This window comes from Sinocyclocheilus grahami, unplaced genomic scaffold, assembly GCF_001515645.1.
Source record: "Sinocyclocheilus grahami isolate Dianchi unplaced genomic scaffold, SAMN03320097.WGS_v1.1 scaffold313.1, whole genome shotgun sequence".
Taxonomy (NCBI): Eukaryota; Metazoa; Chordata; class Actinopteri; order Cypriniformes; family Cyprinidae; genus Sinocyclocheilus; species Sinocyclocheilus grahami.
In genome coordinates, this window is record NW_015505492.1 from 58,197 (window position 1) to 78,301 (window position 20,105).

At 37.0% G+C, this 20,105-nt stretch overlaps 1 protein-coding gene across 1 annotated transcript in view; it reads left to right on the forward strand.

Annotated features, from left to right (window-relative positions):
- LOC107601773 (calcium/calmodulin-dependent protein kinase type II subunit gamma-like) overlaps positions 1–17,501 on the forward strand; it is a gene marked incomplete at its 5' end in the record, with an annotated part of 65,066 nt that extends 47,565 nt beyond the window's left edge. The window contains 9 exons of the mRNA XM_016294066.1: positions 3,725–3,802; positions 6,524–6,568; positions 6,938–6,992; positions 10,640–10,744; positions 12,622–12,753; positions 13,326–13,401; positions 14,237–14,331; positions 14,710–14,958; positions 15,036–17,501. Coding sequence (XP_016149552.1) covers positions 3,725–3,802; positions 6,524–6,568; positions 6,938–6,992; positions 10,640–10,744; positions 12,622–12,753; positions 13,326–13,401; positions 14,237–14,331; positions 14,710–14,942 — 819 coding nt within the window. The remainder of the gene's footprint in view (positions 1–3,724; positions 3,803–6,523; positions 6,569–6,937; positions 6,993–10,639; positions 10,745–12,621; positions 12,754–13,325; positions 13,402–14,236; positions 14,332–14,709; positions 14,959–15,035) is intronic.
- Positions 17,502–20,105: the final 2,604 nt, after the last annotated feature.

Consider the following 20,105-nt stretch of genomic DNA (forward strand, 5'->3'; position numbering starts at 1 on the left):
ATTTTCTTTTTATATTTTTAGTTAGTAATACCACTACTGGTTTCATACACTAATCGAACAACATTCATATGGTTTTTTGTTTGTTTGTTTGTTTTCTCTCCTCTCATCTTTCAGCATGCAAAAGTTTACTGAACAAGAAGTCTGATGGCGTGAAGGTAAGCCCCTTCTCTTTCTCATTACTTACAGTAAGTTCTTGAATCAGCATTGGAATTACAAAATACAATGTTTTTGTATCATAAACGAATGCACAATTCTTCTCCAGTTTTTTTCCGGTCATATTTATTTTCCTTCTATTAAGGACATATTATAAACAGAACTGACAGTCAAGCTAACCAGCAAATGGTTTGCATAAACCAAAATTATTAAACACTCTCTGTTTTAGCTGCTTACATTTTATTAGGCTGATATATTTCAGTGTGGTCTTGAATAATATCCCCCTCAAGGAGGCCCAAGCAAAAAGCATTCAGCATATTTAGACCATTCTTGACATTTGCCCATTTGTTAGTCCTGAGTCATGGCAAAATCTGTTGAAGCAGAGAGACTTGCTCAACCCTGTGCCGTCTCTGTGCGTGCAGTGAATCGTCAGCCTTTCATCAAGCAACCGAGAAGCAAATGCTTGAAATGAAACCAGTCTTATCATAATTTCAAGTGATTAGCTGCTTACATTTTATTAGGCTGATATATTTCAGTGTGATCTTGAATAATATCCCCCTCAAGGAGGCCCAAGCAAAAAGCATTCGGCATATTTAGACCATTCTTGACATTTGCCCATTTGTTAGTCCTGAGTCATGGCAAAATCTGTTGAAGCAGAGAGACTTGCTCAACCCTGTGCCGTCTCTGTGCGTGCAGTGAATCGTCAGCCTTTCATCAAGCAACCGAGAAGCAAATGCTTGAAATGAAACCAGTCTTATCAATAAATCGATTTCAGCAGTTTAACACTTTTCAACTGTTTCTACTAAACACCTGTCACATCACACATGGCTTTGCTACTTCTTCTGGTTGTTTATTTTTCCTCTCTCTTTCTTCTCTGTGGGATCTAACTAGTAGCTTTATTTTTTTCTGTGTTCACTGGCCTGTTTTTATGCTTCCCTGTTTTGCCCTCCTCTGTTTCACCCTGTTCAGAAAAGGAAGTCAAGCTCCAGTGTTTATTTGATGGTGAGATCTGTTCCGTGTCTCTCCCCTTTTTCTGACTCTCCCTCAACACTTTCTCACTCTCTGGCTCCCTTTTATTTTTTCTTGGTTGAGATGCTCAAGAGTTTGTTTGGGTCTTTTTTGTCTCATTGTAGGATTTTGTGAGTCATAGGATCATCAAACATTAACAGAGTCATGTTCACCCGTTCAACTCTGTTTTATTACATACACACACTTATATTTTAAGCCCATTCTCCTTGAAGTTCATTATTCATTACCATTGCATCTCAGTGCTTTCTTGGTGAGCCAGACCAGGGCTTTGTCTGAGAGGTTTCTCCTTGACCCAAGTTTGGTTTGTCTTCTGCAAGGCCCTGATAAACCTTGTGAGCTTCCTCCAGCTCGACCCTCTCCACTTTCACGGGCCTTTAGAATCAGTAGCATGTAGCCACTGATTATGACCAAGGCTGAAGTTTGCTCAGAGTGGACAAAGGGCTTACTTGGTGCTCTTGAATAAGAAAGAGAGAATTTAAATGCTATTGGAACAGACTGTCTAAAGACAGATAAACAAGCCTTTCTCTCACTGGAACTGCCCTTTTTCCCACAGTCCATAGTGCGCCAGGCGATTTCTGTTGCCATGGCAATAGCTGCAGTGGCTGTGACATCAGGTTTGTCCTAACAAGTAAAGAGCCCCTTGTTACAATTTTTAAAAAATATATATATATGTCGTCTTTTTTTTCTATTTATCTTTTTTTAATTTAAATTTTATTGTGGTTATAATGATGTTTAATTATCCATATGGATTTCAGTGAATTTTTCCCCCCTGAAGAATAAACAAATTTTCTTCTGTCACTAAGCAATTGAAAGTAAATTACAGCAGCGGTTGATGTCTGCGAGTTAGACATGGCAGCTCTGTTTCTTCCTCGTCACAGGGGAAGCTCAGTTCTGCATTTTTATTATCTAACAAACATCATCAAGGTGTTAAATTGCCATTTCTCATGTCTTGAGTTTCTCCATCAGGTCTGGACATATGCACATCCTGACCTCAGTTTTACTCCCCTCTCACCATTCATGGTCCGTATAATCAAGCAGACACGGTCCTTTTCCAGTGAACTATTTGTGGTCTTGAAATCTAATAATAAACTTAAAGGTCACCCAATCATAGTTTAATTGATTCCAGTTAGATTCTTGGATGCAAAAATCGATCATCTTTAACACCTTATATTAAATTATACATTTTCAAAAGCTTTTATCATTCATTATATTATAGTATTATAACAAATATAAAATTTAAAAATATATATTTTATGTTGGCATAAAATATTAGAAGTTCTTTGTAAACATCTAAAAAATTTAAATTAATAGCAAATTGACATTTTTCAGCAATGGGGTGATATAGTGGAGGCTAGTTTCATCCGATGAAGACTGAATGTTTAAATAAAGCAGTTTCTTTAAAAAAAAAAGAAAAAAGTATATTTTCTTAATGGCTGTTGAACGTTTGGGATAGATAACTTTTGGCTGCTCTTTTGCTTCAGTGTTTGTTAACTTGTTGAATCTTTCTGTAAGGATTCTTGGCCGTTCTTCTCAAGAATCATCTCTGTTTTACCGCCGCCTCTTTTCTTTCTTTCCTATAGTCAGACTTTGTTCTTTTTTTAATCATAAGTTGTACCCTGCATTGATTCACCGAGTAAGAGGTCTGAGCGCTGAAGCTTTTCACTGCATGCACTAGTGGACTATCAGGGTCTTGTGGCTCCATGACAGTAACATTGGCCTCTAGTTGTTACTGTGCCAACAAAGTAGTATAATAATATATTTAAATATAGTATATATTGTAAAAAATAAAATATTTCTTATTTTTAAATATTTCTGCAAATACCAAAAACTTTATCTGTGGCCTTGAAACATTTTTAATTTTTTTTAATGGGTTTTTTAGCACTGGAGGAATATATTGATATCAGTTTCATCAATATACTGAAATATATGGAAATATATTTACGCATTTATCAACACTGTAACAAATTCTCTCCACATAGATGTTTGAAAGATGCTTACATACACATCTACTGAATTTACTATTATTAGTATTATTAAATAATACAAAACTAGCGGTGTAAGAAAAAAGATGAACTATTCTCTGTAGTCATATTTTAGGATTATTGAACAGTTTTAATAATAAAGAACATAACCATGTAAGGGAAGCTTACTGGCTCCTTTTATACAGCCACCATGTTTGTTTTTATGTAGAACTGTGCATGAGAATTGCTTCATTATTTTTCATTTTGTACTATTATCCACCATTAAATCTGTATAATCAGCAAACCTCTCACAAAAACAAGCACATACAGTTGAGCGTCTTTCATTAATTCAAGTAGAGCTAAAAGTGCTTATTTCAGGAAAGTGTGTCATTAAAGGTGCTCTAGGGCACGTTACGTGAGTGTTCTCTTACTTCTAAGCAGATTTACCCATACAGGTCCCCTTACATGCTGTACTGTGGCTTTTCGACGTGTCAAGTATGAGCTGAGGCTGTCGGTTCTTGAATGGCACTGAACAAAAATCATTTTGTGTTGTCATTGTTTTTGTTTTGTTTTTGCCTCAGCCACAGACAAACAACAACAAAAACAGTGTAGTAAGCAGCAGCACCAAAGACAGCAGCATATCATCCACTGCACCAATGGTACCTCATCTTAACTTTTTATTTCCTTCACTCATAGTCTTTCCTTTTCTTAGTCCTCAAGTCTTTGTTTAGTAAAAGGCTTTATCAGTTTGTCCCATACCTGTTGTTTTGACCTCCACCACCCATCGCTCAATCCACTCAGATGAAGATGTGTGACGTTGCTCATGGTTTTTAATGAGTTGAACTAAAACATCTGGTTTGTGCCTGTGGATTTCTCTCTGACTTCCTATTTTACCCAAACAAACTCGCAGGAGAAGTTTGACAGCTTAACAGACAAATCCTGTACTTCAAATAACTTGCTCTGGCCATATTAAAGTGAGATAACACTTTTTATTTTTTTTTTAGGCTAGTGAAATGTAGCTAAAGCCTGGTTGCACCTTGTATTAATCTCAGTCGAGTCTCCAAGGGTAAAACAGGATCATTTTATGTCAGGAAGCAGAGCTGTTCTGTTTGTTCTGAAGATGCAATCCCTAACTTTGCATTATGGGTAATTGCTCCTTTGACTAATGGCTGTTACTGGTACAGCCTTCAGAGGACATGAGAAAAAGGCTAAAAGTCTGAGATAATTTTATGATATCCGCATAAAATGTGATTTAAAACAATTTAAAATCAAAATATAATGTTGAATTAAATATTATTTAATTTCAGTATATCTCAGTGTTTGCTTTTGTCCTTAACTCCATATTCATGTTATCTCAGTTTCTTCTCAATTTTCAGTAAGGTCTCAGACTTTTGGGCACTACAGTGTCCCTGTCCTCATGCTACGCTGTGTGACTGACCAATACGCCCATCCTGCTCACCGCCCAGACCTTGAAGTTGCTCGGGCTGACAGGCGATGAGGGGTTTTGTCTGAACTGCATCAAATGGGAATGAAACTGTAATTGGCTCTCAGCATGTAGGGACTGCATCTTCAAGTCTGTGTTGACAGGTTGCTTATTAGAGGGTGTTGTGTTAGTGGTGGTGGAAATAAAGTAGAATCTAGTGTGCTAGACCGTTTGTTTGTATGTGGGGTGTGTATGTGCAAAGGTGGGATCAATGTTTTGTGCTTTCAGGAGAAAAAACCTACTGTGGCATTGAAAGCTAACTGTTGTGTGGTGTTAATCATTTCTGTTATGTCTGTGTGCTGCTGGTGACTGGGGTTGGTCTTGGAGAGAGACTCGTCAAGCTTAATGACTACTTCCTCTTCCACTGTGTTTCTGTGGTTAACTGTACCCAATCCTTGCTTGCATTTCCATTGACCTTTAATTCCTTTGTATAATATCCTTCGTTACATTGTAGTTATTGTATACAGTGGCCTCAGAGTATTTAGACACCTACGTCATACTTAAACATGTCTGAATGCCATTACATATGTAGCATTTATTTTAGGAAAAATAGGACAGGCTTGCTTGCTTATTTACATATGTATGTATGTGTTTATTTATTATTTATTTTATTGATATTTCTGGTTTTCAAACATTAGCGTCACATGAATTAACAAAACATCAAACCAAGTAGCATTTATTTTAAAGAAATACTGTATAACAAGTCACATTTATTATAAATAAAACAATACAACAACAAACAAACAAAAAAAGACATGAATTGTCATGAATTTTATTTGTATTTTATTTATTAATTGTTATATCTGGTTATCAAACATTATTAATCTGCTTTATTAATTGATTTGATTGATTGTCAAACATTACCGGAACATGTACATTATATAAAAAAAACACCAAACCAAGTGGCATTTTATTTTTAAGAAAAATCGCACTAGCACATTCATTCATTTCTGAACTTTTTTATTGTTTTGTTTATCGTACTTTCTTGTTAGCAAACATGATTGTCACATGATATAACAAAACGCTAAACCAAGTCACATGTAATTTATTTTTATTTATTTATTTCGATGCTTCTGGTTATCAAATATTAGAGTCACATGATATAACAAAACATTAAACCAAGTAGCATTTATTTTAAAGAAATATAGCACAAGCCACCGTTATTATAAATAAAAACAATGTAAAAAAATAAATACATGAATTGAGTGAATGAATTATTTGACTGAATTTTATTTATTAATTGTTATTTCTGGTTATCCAACATTATCAGTCTGATTTATTAATTGATTGATTGTCAAACGTTACTAGAACATGTACATTATAACAAAACACCAAACCAAGTGGCATTTTATTTTTAAGAAAAATCGCACAAGTATGTTTTGTTTATTGTATTTTCTTGTTAGCAAGCATGATCGTAACATGATATAACAACGCCAAACCAAGTAGCATTTATTTGAAATAAATATAGGTCATTTATTTATTTGTTTTATTCTTTGTAAACACCAAACCAAGTAGCATTTATTTTAAAGAAACATAGCACATTTATTTGATTGTTTGTTTGTTTGTTTTAGTCTTTGTTTGTTAATTACAAACAAATTATACCAAATATCACTTGTTATATATTATATCATGCATTATATTGTTTATTTTAATGCAATGAAATTAATACTTTTTTTAAAGTATAAAATAAGTGCCAAAATACATTTTGGGGCCTCTGTATACATGGTATTAACTTAAGGAACTCAAATGCAGAATTCTCCAGTGTCAGTGTTTGATATACCTTCTGGCTTCTGACAATCATAACAGTAGTGTAGGCTCATCATGCTAGTTATGGAGTTAGGGTCCCTACACCTTCTCACCTCAGCCCTGCATGGTAAACTCTCTCCTGCCTCCCCAGGAACCACAGGCCACTGTCGTGCACAATCCAGCCGATGGCATCAAGGTAAGCCACCTCTTTTAGCTCTGCATTGAACACCAGTCATTTGAGCCACTTCCTAATGCCACAACCCCAAACCTTCACAAATATGATTCAAATGAAGGGGGCTTGCCCTCATGCTGGGTTGGCTGGATTGTGCAGGGCTTGGTGTGTTCCTGTGAGAGCTCTGTTTGTGTGTGAGAGTGTGCTGGGGTATATCTGTGCTTGCGGGTGATTCTTTATGTGTGTGTATTTGCTGATTCACAGTGTGTGCACTGTAGATTGTTCCACATGGTTTATAAACCCTGTCTGCAAACCTGTTTACTTCTTTTCCTGTCTTCCACCTTCATACGACCATCCCTCCATCTTGCACATTGTCTCTCTCTCTCATCACAGGGGTCTACAGAGAGCTGTAACACCACAGAAGAGGAGGACATGAAAGGTAGGAAAGGTACACTATCAACTCCTCATGTACTCTGCATGTCTTTCTCTTGTTCTCTGGGATCTACAGAATGGGATGTGTGTGTATTGGTGCAAATATTACTCAAAAAGGCCATTAGTTAGTGTAATAAGGGCCCTGTTTACACCTGATATTTAGATCTGTCCTTTAACAGATTTTTTAGGCAGGGTCTGTGGCTTTGTGACTACATACAGTTCTGTGCAAACGTCTTAGATGCTTCACCAAAACATTGCTCTCAAGACCATTTGTATCTTTGGCCTATGTGTGTGAGTAGATAATATCAGATTTAGATTCCCAAACATTCCTTTTGCAACTTGTAATTGTCCACTGAGATTTTTGTTTGACCAAGGCCCACATCAGATGGTATCATTGAAACTGAGTTATTAGCTCCGTATTTTTGAGTCCATCTGGGATTACATTAAGAGACAGAAGCAACTGAGACTGTCTAAAGCCATAGAACTTTGACAGTTTTTCCAAGGTGTTTGGAACAACCTGCCTGCAAACTGTTTAAAACTTTATGAAAGTGTAGCTCAAGAGATTTGGTGCCGTTTTAAAAATGGTCACACCAAATATGGATTTGATTTAGATAACGGAAGTTGATAGAATAACTTCAGTTTAGTCATGGGATTATTGTAAAAAAAAAAAAAAAACATGGTTACATTTATTTTATTTATTTTTTTCAAAAAGTACTTAGGGATGGTTTACCCAAAAATGAAATGGGTGATCATTTACCAACCCCATCTCATGAGAAAATGTAACTGTTTTACAAGGTTGTGATTTTGTATCAAAACATGCATTGTGATTCGTATGGAAATGTATTATTTTTTAGAAGAAAACGCAAATATGAAGGTTCACCCCAAACCCAACCATTAATAGCTTAAGGGTTTATGCAGATCACACAAAAATGTATGAATGAGATTGTAAGAATTCATCCGAATTTGCCACCAATTCACCAAAATATAAAACTTACGACTTGCCATGAGTGTATTGTATTCAATCACCCTCATGTTGTTTTTATACCTCAGAAACCTTTTATATCTCAGAAACACAAATAAATATACTATTAATGAAACCTGACAGATTTCTGTCCCTCTGCTGAAAGTCCATTACATCCAAAGTCGATTGATGCTTTACAGAGTTCATAAAGATGGTAAAAGAAATCCATATGAATTGAGCAATTTAAGTCTTTTAAAGAGATACAGTCACTGTATATGATGAACAGATTTAATTTAGGCTTTTATTCACATAAAAACATTGACCAACGCACATCACATATAGTAAACAGAGGCCCATACGTGTTTGAGACTTGTCACGTGTCAACCAAGTACGCTTGAGTTTCAGTTTACCAAATTTGATGAGCTCTATGTATTTGTTTGTTTATTTGCATTTTACATGGTGGTTATACTACAAATTCAATGTTTTTTGACTACGTCTGAATGTGATTGCATTGAAAGGTTCATGAAATGCTTTGGACAGACTTTATTACCAGGTGTAAACAGGGTCAAGGGTCGTACACTGTCCAACTCTTAAAGAGAAATAGTGGTAATGAGGGCCAGAGGGAATAAATATTATACAGATACAGGCAGAGAATGATTGACAGTTAGATTTATTCCTGTACGGTGAAAGGACCTTCATAGCATGATAATTGCTTTGAGTGTGCATTGAGCGCCAGCTCGTCAGCTGTAGATACATTGCTGGTCACTACAGCAGCAGCTATAGTGTAGTATAAGGCATTAAAACAGGGTCAGACGGACTGATTGCTATCATGAATCAGCACAAGCTTGCTAAGAAAAGGAGCCGTGCTGTGAATGCCAGAGTTACCATGACACTGATGAATCACAAAGTTTTGTGTTCAAGTAATGAATGTCCACAATATCTGAGGGAATATTAGTTTTACCACACTGACCTTTACAGGCAATAACCCTTCTGAAAATCACTGAGCCTCTGTATCACATCTCGGTATGTTGTCTAACAGTCACATGGTGTGGTTCATTACAGCACACAGCAATATTACACAACAGTTCAATTCAATTGTACACAACCCTGGCATCATTCATCTTCAGATCAGTCTTTTTGTTAAATTCTGAGTTATTCTGAGCTTCTAGACTGTCTTTAGAGGGCTGTTTGATAATAAAACATTACCTTACTTTAATCACTTCCATTCAGTCTGAGAAACACAAGTAGAGGTTTAATGGGTCAGTAGAGCTTTAGGATCATTCATTACTTAACACTAATCTAAGTTTGATGGTCAGGCAATATATTGGGACCTAACCCTCAGAGACCCAAGTTTTTTGTTTTTTTTTATAAGAAATTAATAATTTTATCCACAAAGATGCATAAATTTGAATAAAAGTGACAGTAAAGACTTTCTAATGTTACAAAACATTTCTGTTTTAAGTAAATGCTCTTTTGAACTTTTTATCAAAGAATCTGAAACTGTATGACGATTTCCACAAAAATATTACACATCACAACAGTTTACAACCGTTTATTGTGCAACAAATCAGCATATTAGAATGATTTCTTAAGGATCATGTGACACTGAAGACTGGAGTAATGATGCTGAAAATTCAGCTTTGCCATTAGAGGAATATATTTCAAAATATTAAAATATAAAGTAGTAATTTTAAATTGTAATGATATTTAACAATAGTACTCTTTTCGCTGTATTTTGGCCAATTAAGTGCAGCCTTGCAAAGCAGAAAAGACTTCTTTCAAAAACATTTACTGGACACAAATGTATATAATGACAATATAACTTAAACATGGTTTATGAGGACACTTCCTGTGTCTCCGTAAAACAAAAAGCTTCGAAAACATACAAAACGATGTTTTTTGAAATTCAAAAATTGCCAGTAGTTTTCTGTAAGGGGTGGGTTTAGGTGTAGGGTTGGTTTAGGGCGATAGAAAATACAGTTTGTACAGTATAAAAACCATTACACCTATGGAGAGTCCCCGTAAACCACATAATGCAAGTGTGTGTATCTGTGTGTGTTTATATCAAACTGTTTCAAAATGAAAACTGCATAAAACTTGTCATTACAATGTTTTATCCATTTTTTTGTTTTGGGATAAATTTGGGAAAGTGTTTGACAGTTCTCAGCATTGGGTTTCAATGTTTTTACCTAGTTTTATCTCACATTTATTTATTCATTAGGTATTTAAATGGTTTTAAAAAACCTCACAAACCATCGACTTGCGTCATAGCAGAGAGGCCCAAATATCTCACATTCTATACCAGGGTGAAAATATGTCCCAGACAGAGAAGTCTTTCAGCTTTTTCTGAAACTCCATGTAAATACATGGAGTATCAGTTGTATAACATGTCCTTGTATAGAAGTATTAGAGACTTCAAGATTTAGAATATATTGCTTTTTAATTTTGAATCAACATTTTTTTTCACATAACATTACCCTTTATACTAATTGCTTTTTGCTCTGAAGTTGCATGCGCATTATGTTTCAGCATGTGTTTTTGTGTACTCTATTGTGTGCTGTTGGTATTTTTGGAAGATTATCATGCAAATTATGTCATCATTTCATATATAAATATAGCACAAAAGCCACGCTGGAAAAAGGCTTGTGGTATGACTTACCACAACAAATGTCACATTTTTCCCCCCTAATTGTCTGTGTCAGTATCGGTGGGTGGGGCTAGCAATGACAGTGCAGTGGTGAGCCAGTGCAGTGCCTCGGAGGAGCCAGCTCCTCAGCCTGAGGCCTCTCCCCCCTGCCCACCACCCAGTAAGTCAACTGCTACAGCAGTGACCTTATCAGCTGTTTCTACTACTCCCTACTGGACTCATCTGATCTCTACCTCACATATTCTCCATTCCTACTGTTCCCACTGCTAACTTAAAGTATCTCACCTTTCTAACCTTGCCATTATTTAATATGCTCCAAAACAAATCTGACTGAGATGGACTCACTGGACTTCTAAATTGTTAAATACCCTAATTTTAAGGTTTGGTGTCATTATGGAAGGGGTCATATGGTACATCTTATTCGTATTATTGATGATTTTTTTTCTCAGTTTTTTAGATTCCTTATGATATGACCCCTTCAAGACAATAATATTGCAAGTTTGCCTAAGTCATTGCAGTACTCAAAAATAAAATGCACGCCACATGATCTGCTGTAGTCCGCATTGTACACTTATTAGCACAATCAAGGACAGTTATTGTCACCTAATTTTGAGTCTCTTGCTGTCCACCATCTTTGCCCTTTACTCATGTACATCCTCACCTCTGACATGGAAAGAATTGCACTGACCTTCTCAGTCAGAGTGACCTTTTCATTTATTTATCTGTGTGACACTGAATACTTTGAGTGTGACAGATGAGCAGAGGGCCCGTGCTGGGACTGTACACGACAGACATCTCTCAACACATGCGCATACTGTGCATAGATCTACTCGGTGTGGCTATTGCTCCTCTTGTGTTCTTCATTGACTCCTACCGCTTATGCTGCTGTTGTATATAGATTACTGCCAGTGTCATAAGACCGGCTGTATCGTCTTTGCATCTGTCTGTCTTGGCTGCATGTTGAGTTCAGCGACTGCTCAAACCACTGAACCAGACTGCTGCAGGTTTCTGTTTAAAAAAAAACATGAGATCTGCCACCATCTGCTGGACTGTTAAAACAAACGCTACCAGCTCTCTGAGTCAGTATGCTGCAGTATTGCTACTGTAATCCTCTAGATAATGTTCATACATATTTATCAACTCTGCCAGTGTATGTTTTCTGTTCATTAATCAAATTCAGTAATCATCTAATTACTGAATTTATTACTGCAGTGTTTTCTGTGTGACATGCAGTGAATAGCAGTGCAGTGGTTTAAGCATCATTTGCAGTAGTTTGATATTTTATGTAGCATGCAATATAATCTTTGTCAGTGGTTCTCAGGCTTTTTGACTCGAAGGCCCCACAGTAACCCATTGTAGGATATCCCATCATAGGATGATTAACATCTCATTTTCATGTGTTTATTTAAATTTTATTTTATTTTAATATAATATTGCTACTAATTAATTAATTTTATTTAATACATTATACAGAATACTTTTAGGTCATACCCACCCCCAAGGGATCCACTGATCTAGATGTATGAATTAGTGACTGAATGTTTGGAACAGAATACTATCTTACATAATGAATATTGTGCAGTATACACTATCATTAAAAAAAAAATTAATGTAAAATAATACAAATAGAAAAGTAAATCTATAAGTAAATCATTTTAATCTAATTTTGTACAATATTTTTTGCATACATTTTTGTCAATGACAATTTCAAGTCAAGCTATGAAAAATTACTATAATCGAAATGGAAGGTGATTTTGAATGCATTGCATTATGGGATGTAGTATTCAACTCGGTAATCTCTGTTTAATACTGCACAGTTTGTCAAATGTAATAGGTTATCCAGATATTTCATGATTTGCATATTGTGCACAGTATGCATACTATATACTGAAGCCGTAGTAAGGTAGTATACTGTTCTGAAGGCAGCATGTGTGTCTAAGTAGTGCTCAGTTTGTTTAACATACTTTTGTTTTGCTGTGGCATAGCATCTCTGTGTGCTTAGTTGCAGCTTTGTTTATTTGTGCCGTTGTCTTGCAGCCGATCCACCACATGATGTTAAGAATGTTGCTTGGAGCAGTTCAGGTCAGAGCTCCTGTCCTGATTTAGAGCCTGCTGTACCTGCTCCAGCCTCCACAACACCAGGGGGCAGCAGTGTGTACAGGCAGCCGTGTAAGTCTTAGACTGTTGATTTAGTGACAGATATTACACCCCCCCCCCCCCCCCCCCCCCCCCCAAAAAACCCTCTCCAATATTTAGAATTTGGACTGCAATACCTAGTTCAACCACTCGGTGTCAATCCTACATACAGCACCTTTAAATTTTGTTTTGTTTTTCTAAATGTAAGTCCTGACATTCCCTCTGGCTTTACCAAAGTCCCTCCAGTTCATCACCCTATAACAGTTCTCGAGTGAAACATGGCCATCCACAGGGATTACGAGATGATTAAAGTGTTAAATGTTTGTACTTTACAGTTCACTTGTGGTTACTGAGCTGGTTGAAATCAGAAGCATATAATAACCATTGCGTTTAAGTCATTTTAAGACCCCAGCTTGTGCTAAAATCAGAGTGCCTAGGAAAATAGTGCTTATCTTGAAAGACAGCACCCAATTACAACCAATAGTATGCTGAGCTGCATGTGAGATTCCGAGAGCAGATAGTTAGGAACAAAAAGTTGGTTTGCGATTTTTAAATAATGGTTGTGGATAAAACTTGATTGTTCCTCCTATTTCTCCAAACACCAGCACGAAAGCAGGAGATCATTAAAATCACGGAGCAGCTGATTGAGGCCATCAACAATGGAGATTTTGAAGCTTACACGTAAGTACTGTTTATATATAATAATTTCAGCTACCATACCACTGATTAAACAGATTTGTTTGCACTGTGCATTTTATGAGATTTTGAAGTACTTTCAAATTGAACTAAAATCATGCTTTCTGAGGTACAACATGCATAAGTAATGATGTCGTAAATTTCTGAAACAGTTTTCAACCAATCTTTAGCGAAAGGACACAAATAATAGCAAACAAAATCTATGAACATTAAAATAGCATATATAGCAAATGAAATATCTTGTTTTAAATAACAGAAACAAACCCCTTATTTACAATGACAAAATAACCTTGCCGGTAATCATCAAGAGGGATTTTTGAAAATCTTGTTTTATCAACATTTATGGTGGGTATCGCATCTTGAAAAGCACAAGCATGTTTGCTTATAACATACATTAAACATTTTTGTGAAATATTTTTTAAAACTATGTGCAAATTTGTTCTTTTGAAGTAAGATTATGCCAATTTTCCATATTTATCATTTTAAAATGGGTATCATTCTAGCCCCCGGTTTCACAGACAAGTTTAAGCCTAGTCCTAGACTAAAATGTAAGTCTGGGCTGTTTCAACTGAAAGAAACTTACACTAACTGATCTTAAAACATATCGGTGCCTTTTTTTTTCGTCTCAAGATGCACACCAGTAGTGTTTTTTCTAAGGCACGTTTATAGAAAAAATTACTTAAATGTCCTAATTGAACTATGGCCTAATCCTGGCTTAGTCTAAGCCCGGTCTGTGAAACCGGGCCTAGATGTTTTGGGGTATTTAGTCGAAACTGAATAGTGGTTTGCATTATCATCTCCGTAACCTTTAATGTTTCAGGAGGATCTGTGACCCTGGCCTGACCTCTTTTGAGCCCGAGGCCCTTGGAAACCTGGTTGAGGGAATGGACTTCCATAAGTTCTACTTTGAGAATTGTAAGCCCCATGCGTTTTAATGTACTACTGTCCAATAAAGTTGTATACGTATATTAATAACATGCTTTTATGCTCTATTGAGTTGTAAGCAGCAAATTCAGTTAAAGCAGGGGTGTCCAGTCCTGCTTCTGGAGGGCCAATGTCCTGCAGAGTTTAGCTTCAACCAGCTCCAACACACTTGCCTGGAAGTTTCTAGTGAGTTTGAAGACCTTGGTTTACTGATTCAGGTGTGTTTATTTAGGGTTAAAGCTAAACTCTGCAGCATAGTGGCCCTCCAGGAACAGGTTTGGACATTCCTGAATTAGAGGGTATTAAAGCTAACCTGTTAGGCTTATATAATACAGTATGTCTTTATCTACTGCCTGTGTTTGACTCCAGTGCTGAGTAAGAACAGTAAGCCTGTGCATACAACCATCCTGAACCCTCACGTACACCTGATTGGAGAGGACGCTGCTTGCATTGCCTATATCCGACTGACGCAGTACATGGACAGCCAGGGCCGGCCACGCAGCAGCCAGTCGGAGGAGACACGTGTGTGGCACCGCCGAGAGGCCAAGTGGCTCAACATCCACTTCCACTGCTCTGGAGCACCTGCCGCACCTCTACAGTGAACCACACAGGGCAAAGGTACTGATTGACAAATGCCTTAGTGTCAACACAAGAAGTGAAACATTATTTAGTATTTTTTATGTTCTCTTCCTTAGCATGCCTGAATACTAAAGCTAATTGGAGCATTTCTTCTCCGTGCACGTCTTGCCGCCTGGAGCCTGGCCAGAAGAGAACCTCTTGAAGTTTTGAAAACGTGAGGGAAAAAATTGACACAACTAAGAAATATATTTAAAAGTGGCCACCACTTCAGTCCAACTCTAGCTAGATGTGGGATGGGCGGCCACGGCAGCAGCCCTGCCTTCTGGATGCTGCATGCTTCTAATGCCCACACGGGGCACTGTATTGTCTTTACCCATAATCCCTTAATGTCTGCTGCCCAACATACGGCAATGGTGTTTAAAGTATTAATAATATATTGTAAAATATTGAGATCTTCACTTGTGTAATTAACAGCTGGTAGACATGGAAGATAGAATCAGAAATGTGAATCTTTAAAAGCACATGCCGTTTTAAGGGTAAATGGTGTGAGTTTATTATGTTTAAGAAAACATTTTTCTGTTTTGTTTTTCTTTTTTTACGCAAAGAATGTGATGGCATGGCATATCAGAGGGAACGAAAAATGTATGAGCTGTTGAAGCACCAAAGTGTAGACTCTAGATATTGAGAAGAGGATGTTTTAATGTTGCTTTTATTTTCTTTGAAATTAAGGAATGGGGTTGGGGAAGATTTTTTTTCTGGCTTTCTGTCGTGTTTTTGTGGATCTCTTGGTTTTTATCTCCTGAATGATGCTGTATTTGAAAGTATTTTGTGTTTTCAAGAATTGTTTTAAAGTGGGGCACGATTTAATGTAGTTGTGCATATATAGATATTTAAAAAGAGAAAGGACAAAACAGTGTGTGGTGTCCAAGGGAGAGAAGGGTGGGGAGATGTGTGTTTGTGTACGTATAAATGTTTTTTCTTGGGTTCAAGTCAAGATGCTTGTTGCTATGTAGTGTTTTGCGTAAATCTTCTTTACACACACTTCCACATGAGGCCTAAACTCAAGTTGGGTTGGTTTACTTGCCTTCCTGTATGTTTGCACCCATAACCTCCCGGCTCTCTGAACCTGAAGTTGCAGAACTCTCACATAGATTTGAGTTTGTTATATGTCTCCTGGTCCCCAGGGGGCACTAAACACTACACACAACACGCTCATAGCCCCTGCCCTCCCTCAGAGTTAATAAGCTCATCCTTTTAGGCTTCCAGCTGCATATCATTTTTTTAGACTATACGCATGTCAAAAAATGAAATGGCCTGTACTGTTTTGCACATAAGCTTGAGACTCTCTGCTGTTCTGTTCACTTTTTGTGGACTGCTTTGCAACTTCAGGTTATGAAATCCATCCATAGGGCTCCATGCTCTAGAAGAAGACCCAAACTGTCACATTATCCCTCCTTGAGTGTCGTCTGTACACTTGTTCTGATGCTGTTTGCGTTGTCTCATCATACATTGTGACTTTAAAAGACTTGATTGTGGTTTGTTAAGATCACCTGACCATCTATAGGCAGGGATTTGAATGACTTGATGAATGGTGTTTTGGGGTCCATTTTGTGGTAGAATCTTTTCTGAGTATCTTGATCTTGTTTTATTTTAATTTTTCCAGTATAACCTGTAAATACTAATGCAGATCATTGATGAGGGATGAATCGAACGCTCAGCCATTCGTCTTCATCCAGATGCATGTACACACACAGACTTTCAGTACACACAACTCTGTGTTTGGTAAAACAACTCGCATAGTTAAAAAAAATCTTGGTTTGGGTGTGTTAAAGCACATGGACACACTGTGCTCCCTTTAAAGCTTATCTGTGTGACTGTCATACATTGGAACACTGTTCTTGACTGTGTTATTATGTAGATCCTGTGTGTGAATTGTGAAGCCTGGGGGTTTAACATTCCCCTTTTACTCTGTGCTAAGCCATCTCTTGTGACGTTTTACCTTTGAAGTTGGGCCAAATGTTGCACCCAACCCTATATGTTCATAAAAGGGAGGAAAGAGAGTACTCCTACTCTAAATGCATCTTGTTAGCGAGTTCACTTGTCCACAGATGAAACCGTCTGGCACTGTGATGTCTGCCATAACTTCATACTCGCTCTCTGTTGCCCCCTGCTGCAGGGTGTCTTATAACAGTGTGATCAGCCCTAGTCTCTGGCCACTTCTATCACTCATAGTGTATCCTCTCAGATATGATATTTTTGTTTAAAAAAATGCAGTTTAGTCAGTCAAACATCTATAAAAATGTAAATGGTTAAGAAATGTTTCCAGATGCAGGAGATTGTAGTTCTTGTATTTCTTATGACTGTTAGATGGACACAAATGCCTGAACTAAATAACTCCCACAACCAAACCATATATGCAGTTCAGCAGAAGGAAAATATGCATGTGTAACTTTCTAGTAATAATTTTCACTGTCTGTGTTACCTAAAATTGAATTGTGTATATTACCTGCATCTTCAAGGTAAATGAAATGTGGCTCTGAGATATGGTTTCCAATGCTAAAATCAAATGCTAATTTTGTAAAGAAATGGACTAAAAGAAATTAACAAAGCTTTAGCTTGGTAGGTTTCCCCATTCTTGTCAGTTTTTTGCATTGTAACCATATATGATGGGACTACACATGCTTATACTCTGAGGTTTAATTGGATGCTGGATTTTTGCATGACCATACAATTAATAAAACTATGAATTTAAATCTATCAAGTGTTTGTTTGAATGTTGTTAAACCATCATAGCTTTGTTATTATTGAAACATTTGGAAGTATTTAATAAAACATGTCAACATCACTGTCTTTGTTCTCCTGCTCAGTGTGCATTTGAAGTAGACACAAATGCAAATTCACGGACTGTGCTTGCGTTCTAGATTTGGACTGTCGACATCTGCACCTTTAAACCGGATGTGTTGTTATTCACCATTCAGAAAATAGTCCTACACCCTGAATGATGACACTTCAAAATACTGTGGTTGCACTGAAACTGTTGGCCTGTAGAAATGTCTGTAATGGCATGTCTAACTTGTTGGCTAAGTATAATGAAACTTCTGGAACACCTAATATTGCTTACAGCAAAATGACTGAAAAAGTTTGAGCTTCCCTATAGTAGAACTCCACAGTTGCATACTTATGAATTCTGATATTTTAGAAAACAACGACGCACGAAATTGAGCTTGCACAACTAGAAGTGGCCACATATGCTATTGTACCTCCGTGAAACATTTTAGAGCTCATTGGTTTCATCCCTGCTCTCAGTTGTTGAAGGCCTAAGACTTGCAAGAGTGGATTCCAAATCTTCAGTATATATCTTGCTAGATCTTCCGCAGGTTTTGACATGGTTAACCACAAGATCCTCCTGTCAACCTTCATGGCAAAAGGCATCTCAGGAATGGCACTTCAGTGGTTTGAGTCTTACCTCTCAGATAGGTCCTTCAAGGTATCTTGGAGGGGTGAGGTGTCGAAGTCACAACATCTACTTACTGGGGTGCCCCAGGGCTCAGTTCTTGGACCACTCATTTTCTCCATCTACATGTCATCACTAAATTCTGTCATTTAGAAACATGACTTTTCATATCACTGCTATGCTGATGACACTCAACTCTCTCTATTCCATCCTGATCATCTGATCTCAGCTTCTTGCATTTCAGCATGTCTAACATACCTTTCTTGCTGGATGAAGTACCATCACCTTCAACTCAACCTTGCCAAGACAGAACTACTTGTGGTTTCAGCTAACCCATCACTTCATAACAATTTGTCCGTCCAGCTGTCAACCATAAGACCTTTCAGAACAGCAAGGGACCTTGGAGTTGTGATTGTTAATCAGATGAATTTCACAGAACACATTGTTACAACTGCCCGGTCCAGCAGATTTGCCTTATACAACAAAGATCAGGCCCTTTCTATCAGAACATGCTACACAACTCCTGGTTCAAGCTCTTGTTCTGAACTGCAATGCTCTCTTGGCAGGTATTTCAGCCAGTTCTATCAAACCTCTGCAACTAATCAAGAATGTGGCAGCAAGAGTCTTTAACAAGCCTGAAAAGATTGCATGTCACACCTCTGTTCATCAGTTTGTACTGGCTACCAATAGCCGCTCGTATAAAATTCAAGGAATTGATATTTGCCTACAAAACAACCACTGGCTCTGCACCCCTTTACCGGAATTCCCTACTTCACACATTATAGTGCACAAAATCACTTTCACAGACTTTTACTTTAACAGTTCCCTGCTGACGTAACTTGATCTGAGCAGCTGAGACTTTAGCCATCTTCTTCCATCTGTACTTGATCCTCTAACACTAGCATTCTCTATTCTACTTCTATCTACTTGTTTTCTTTTTATTTACTAGAAACTGACCCTCTAACACTTGCACTCTATTCTATCTACTTTTATATATTAAAAAAACATGACCCTCTAACACTACCACTCTCTATTCTATTTATATTCTATCTACTTATTTTATTTATTCTTTTTAAAAAATCTTGAGGCTCTAGCACTACCACTCTGTATTCTATTTCCATTCTCTATTCTATTTTATTACAAATGACTAGTGTTCTCTATTCTTTTTCTATTCTATCTAATAGTTTTCTTTTTATTATTAAATTAATGACCCATACTCAACTCAAATCACTCAACTAGTATTATTGCAGTTTAAAACATTTAAAAATATAATTTATTCCTGTGATGCCAAAGCTGGACGTTCAGCAGTCATTACTCCTGTCTTCAGTGTCACATGATCTTTCAGAAATCATTCTAATATGCAGATTTAGTGCTCAAGAAAAATGTATTATTATTACGAATGCTGTAAACAATTGTGCAGCCCAATATTTTTGTAGAAGTGAGATACATTTTGTTTCCAGGATTCTTTGATGAATAGAAATTACAGAAATGTATATGTAACATAAATATTTGTTCTTGATTTCCTTTAGACCTGGTGATCAATGTCTAAATCCTGTATGTGGATATAAAGTGTCACTAAGTCTCTTTTAATTTCCTACTCCGGTCAGGCATGTGCATGCTTGTCTAAAGAAAGATTGATTGGCCAAGTGTCCCAGTTTGGATGCCAAGAGGACAGGTCTGCTGTCAGTATGTGTACAGATGCAGTGGTAAAACAAACTAGCTCTGTGATTCA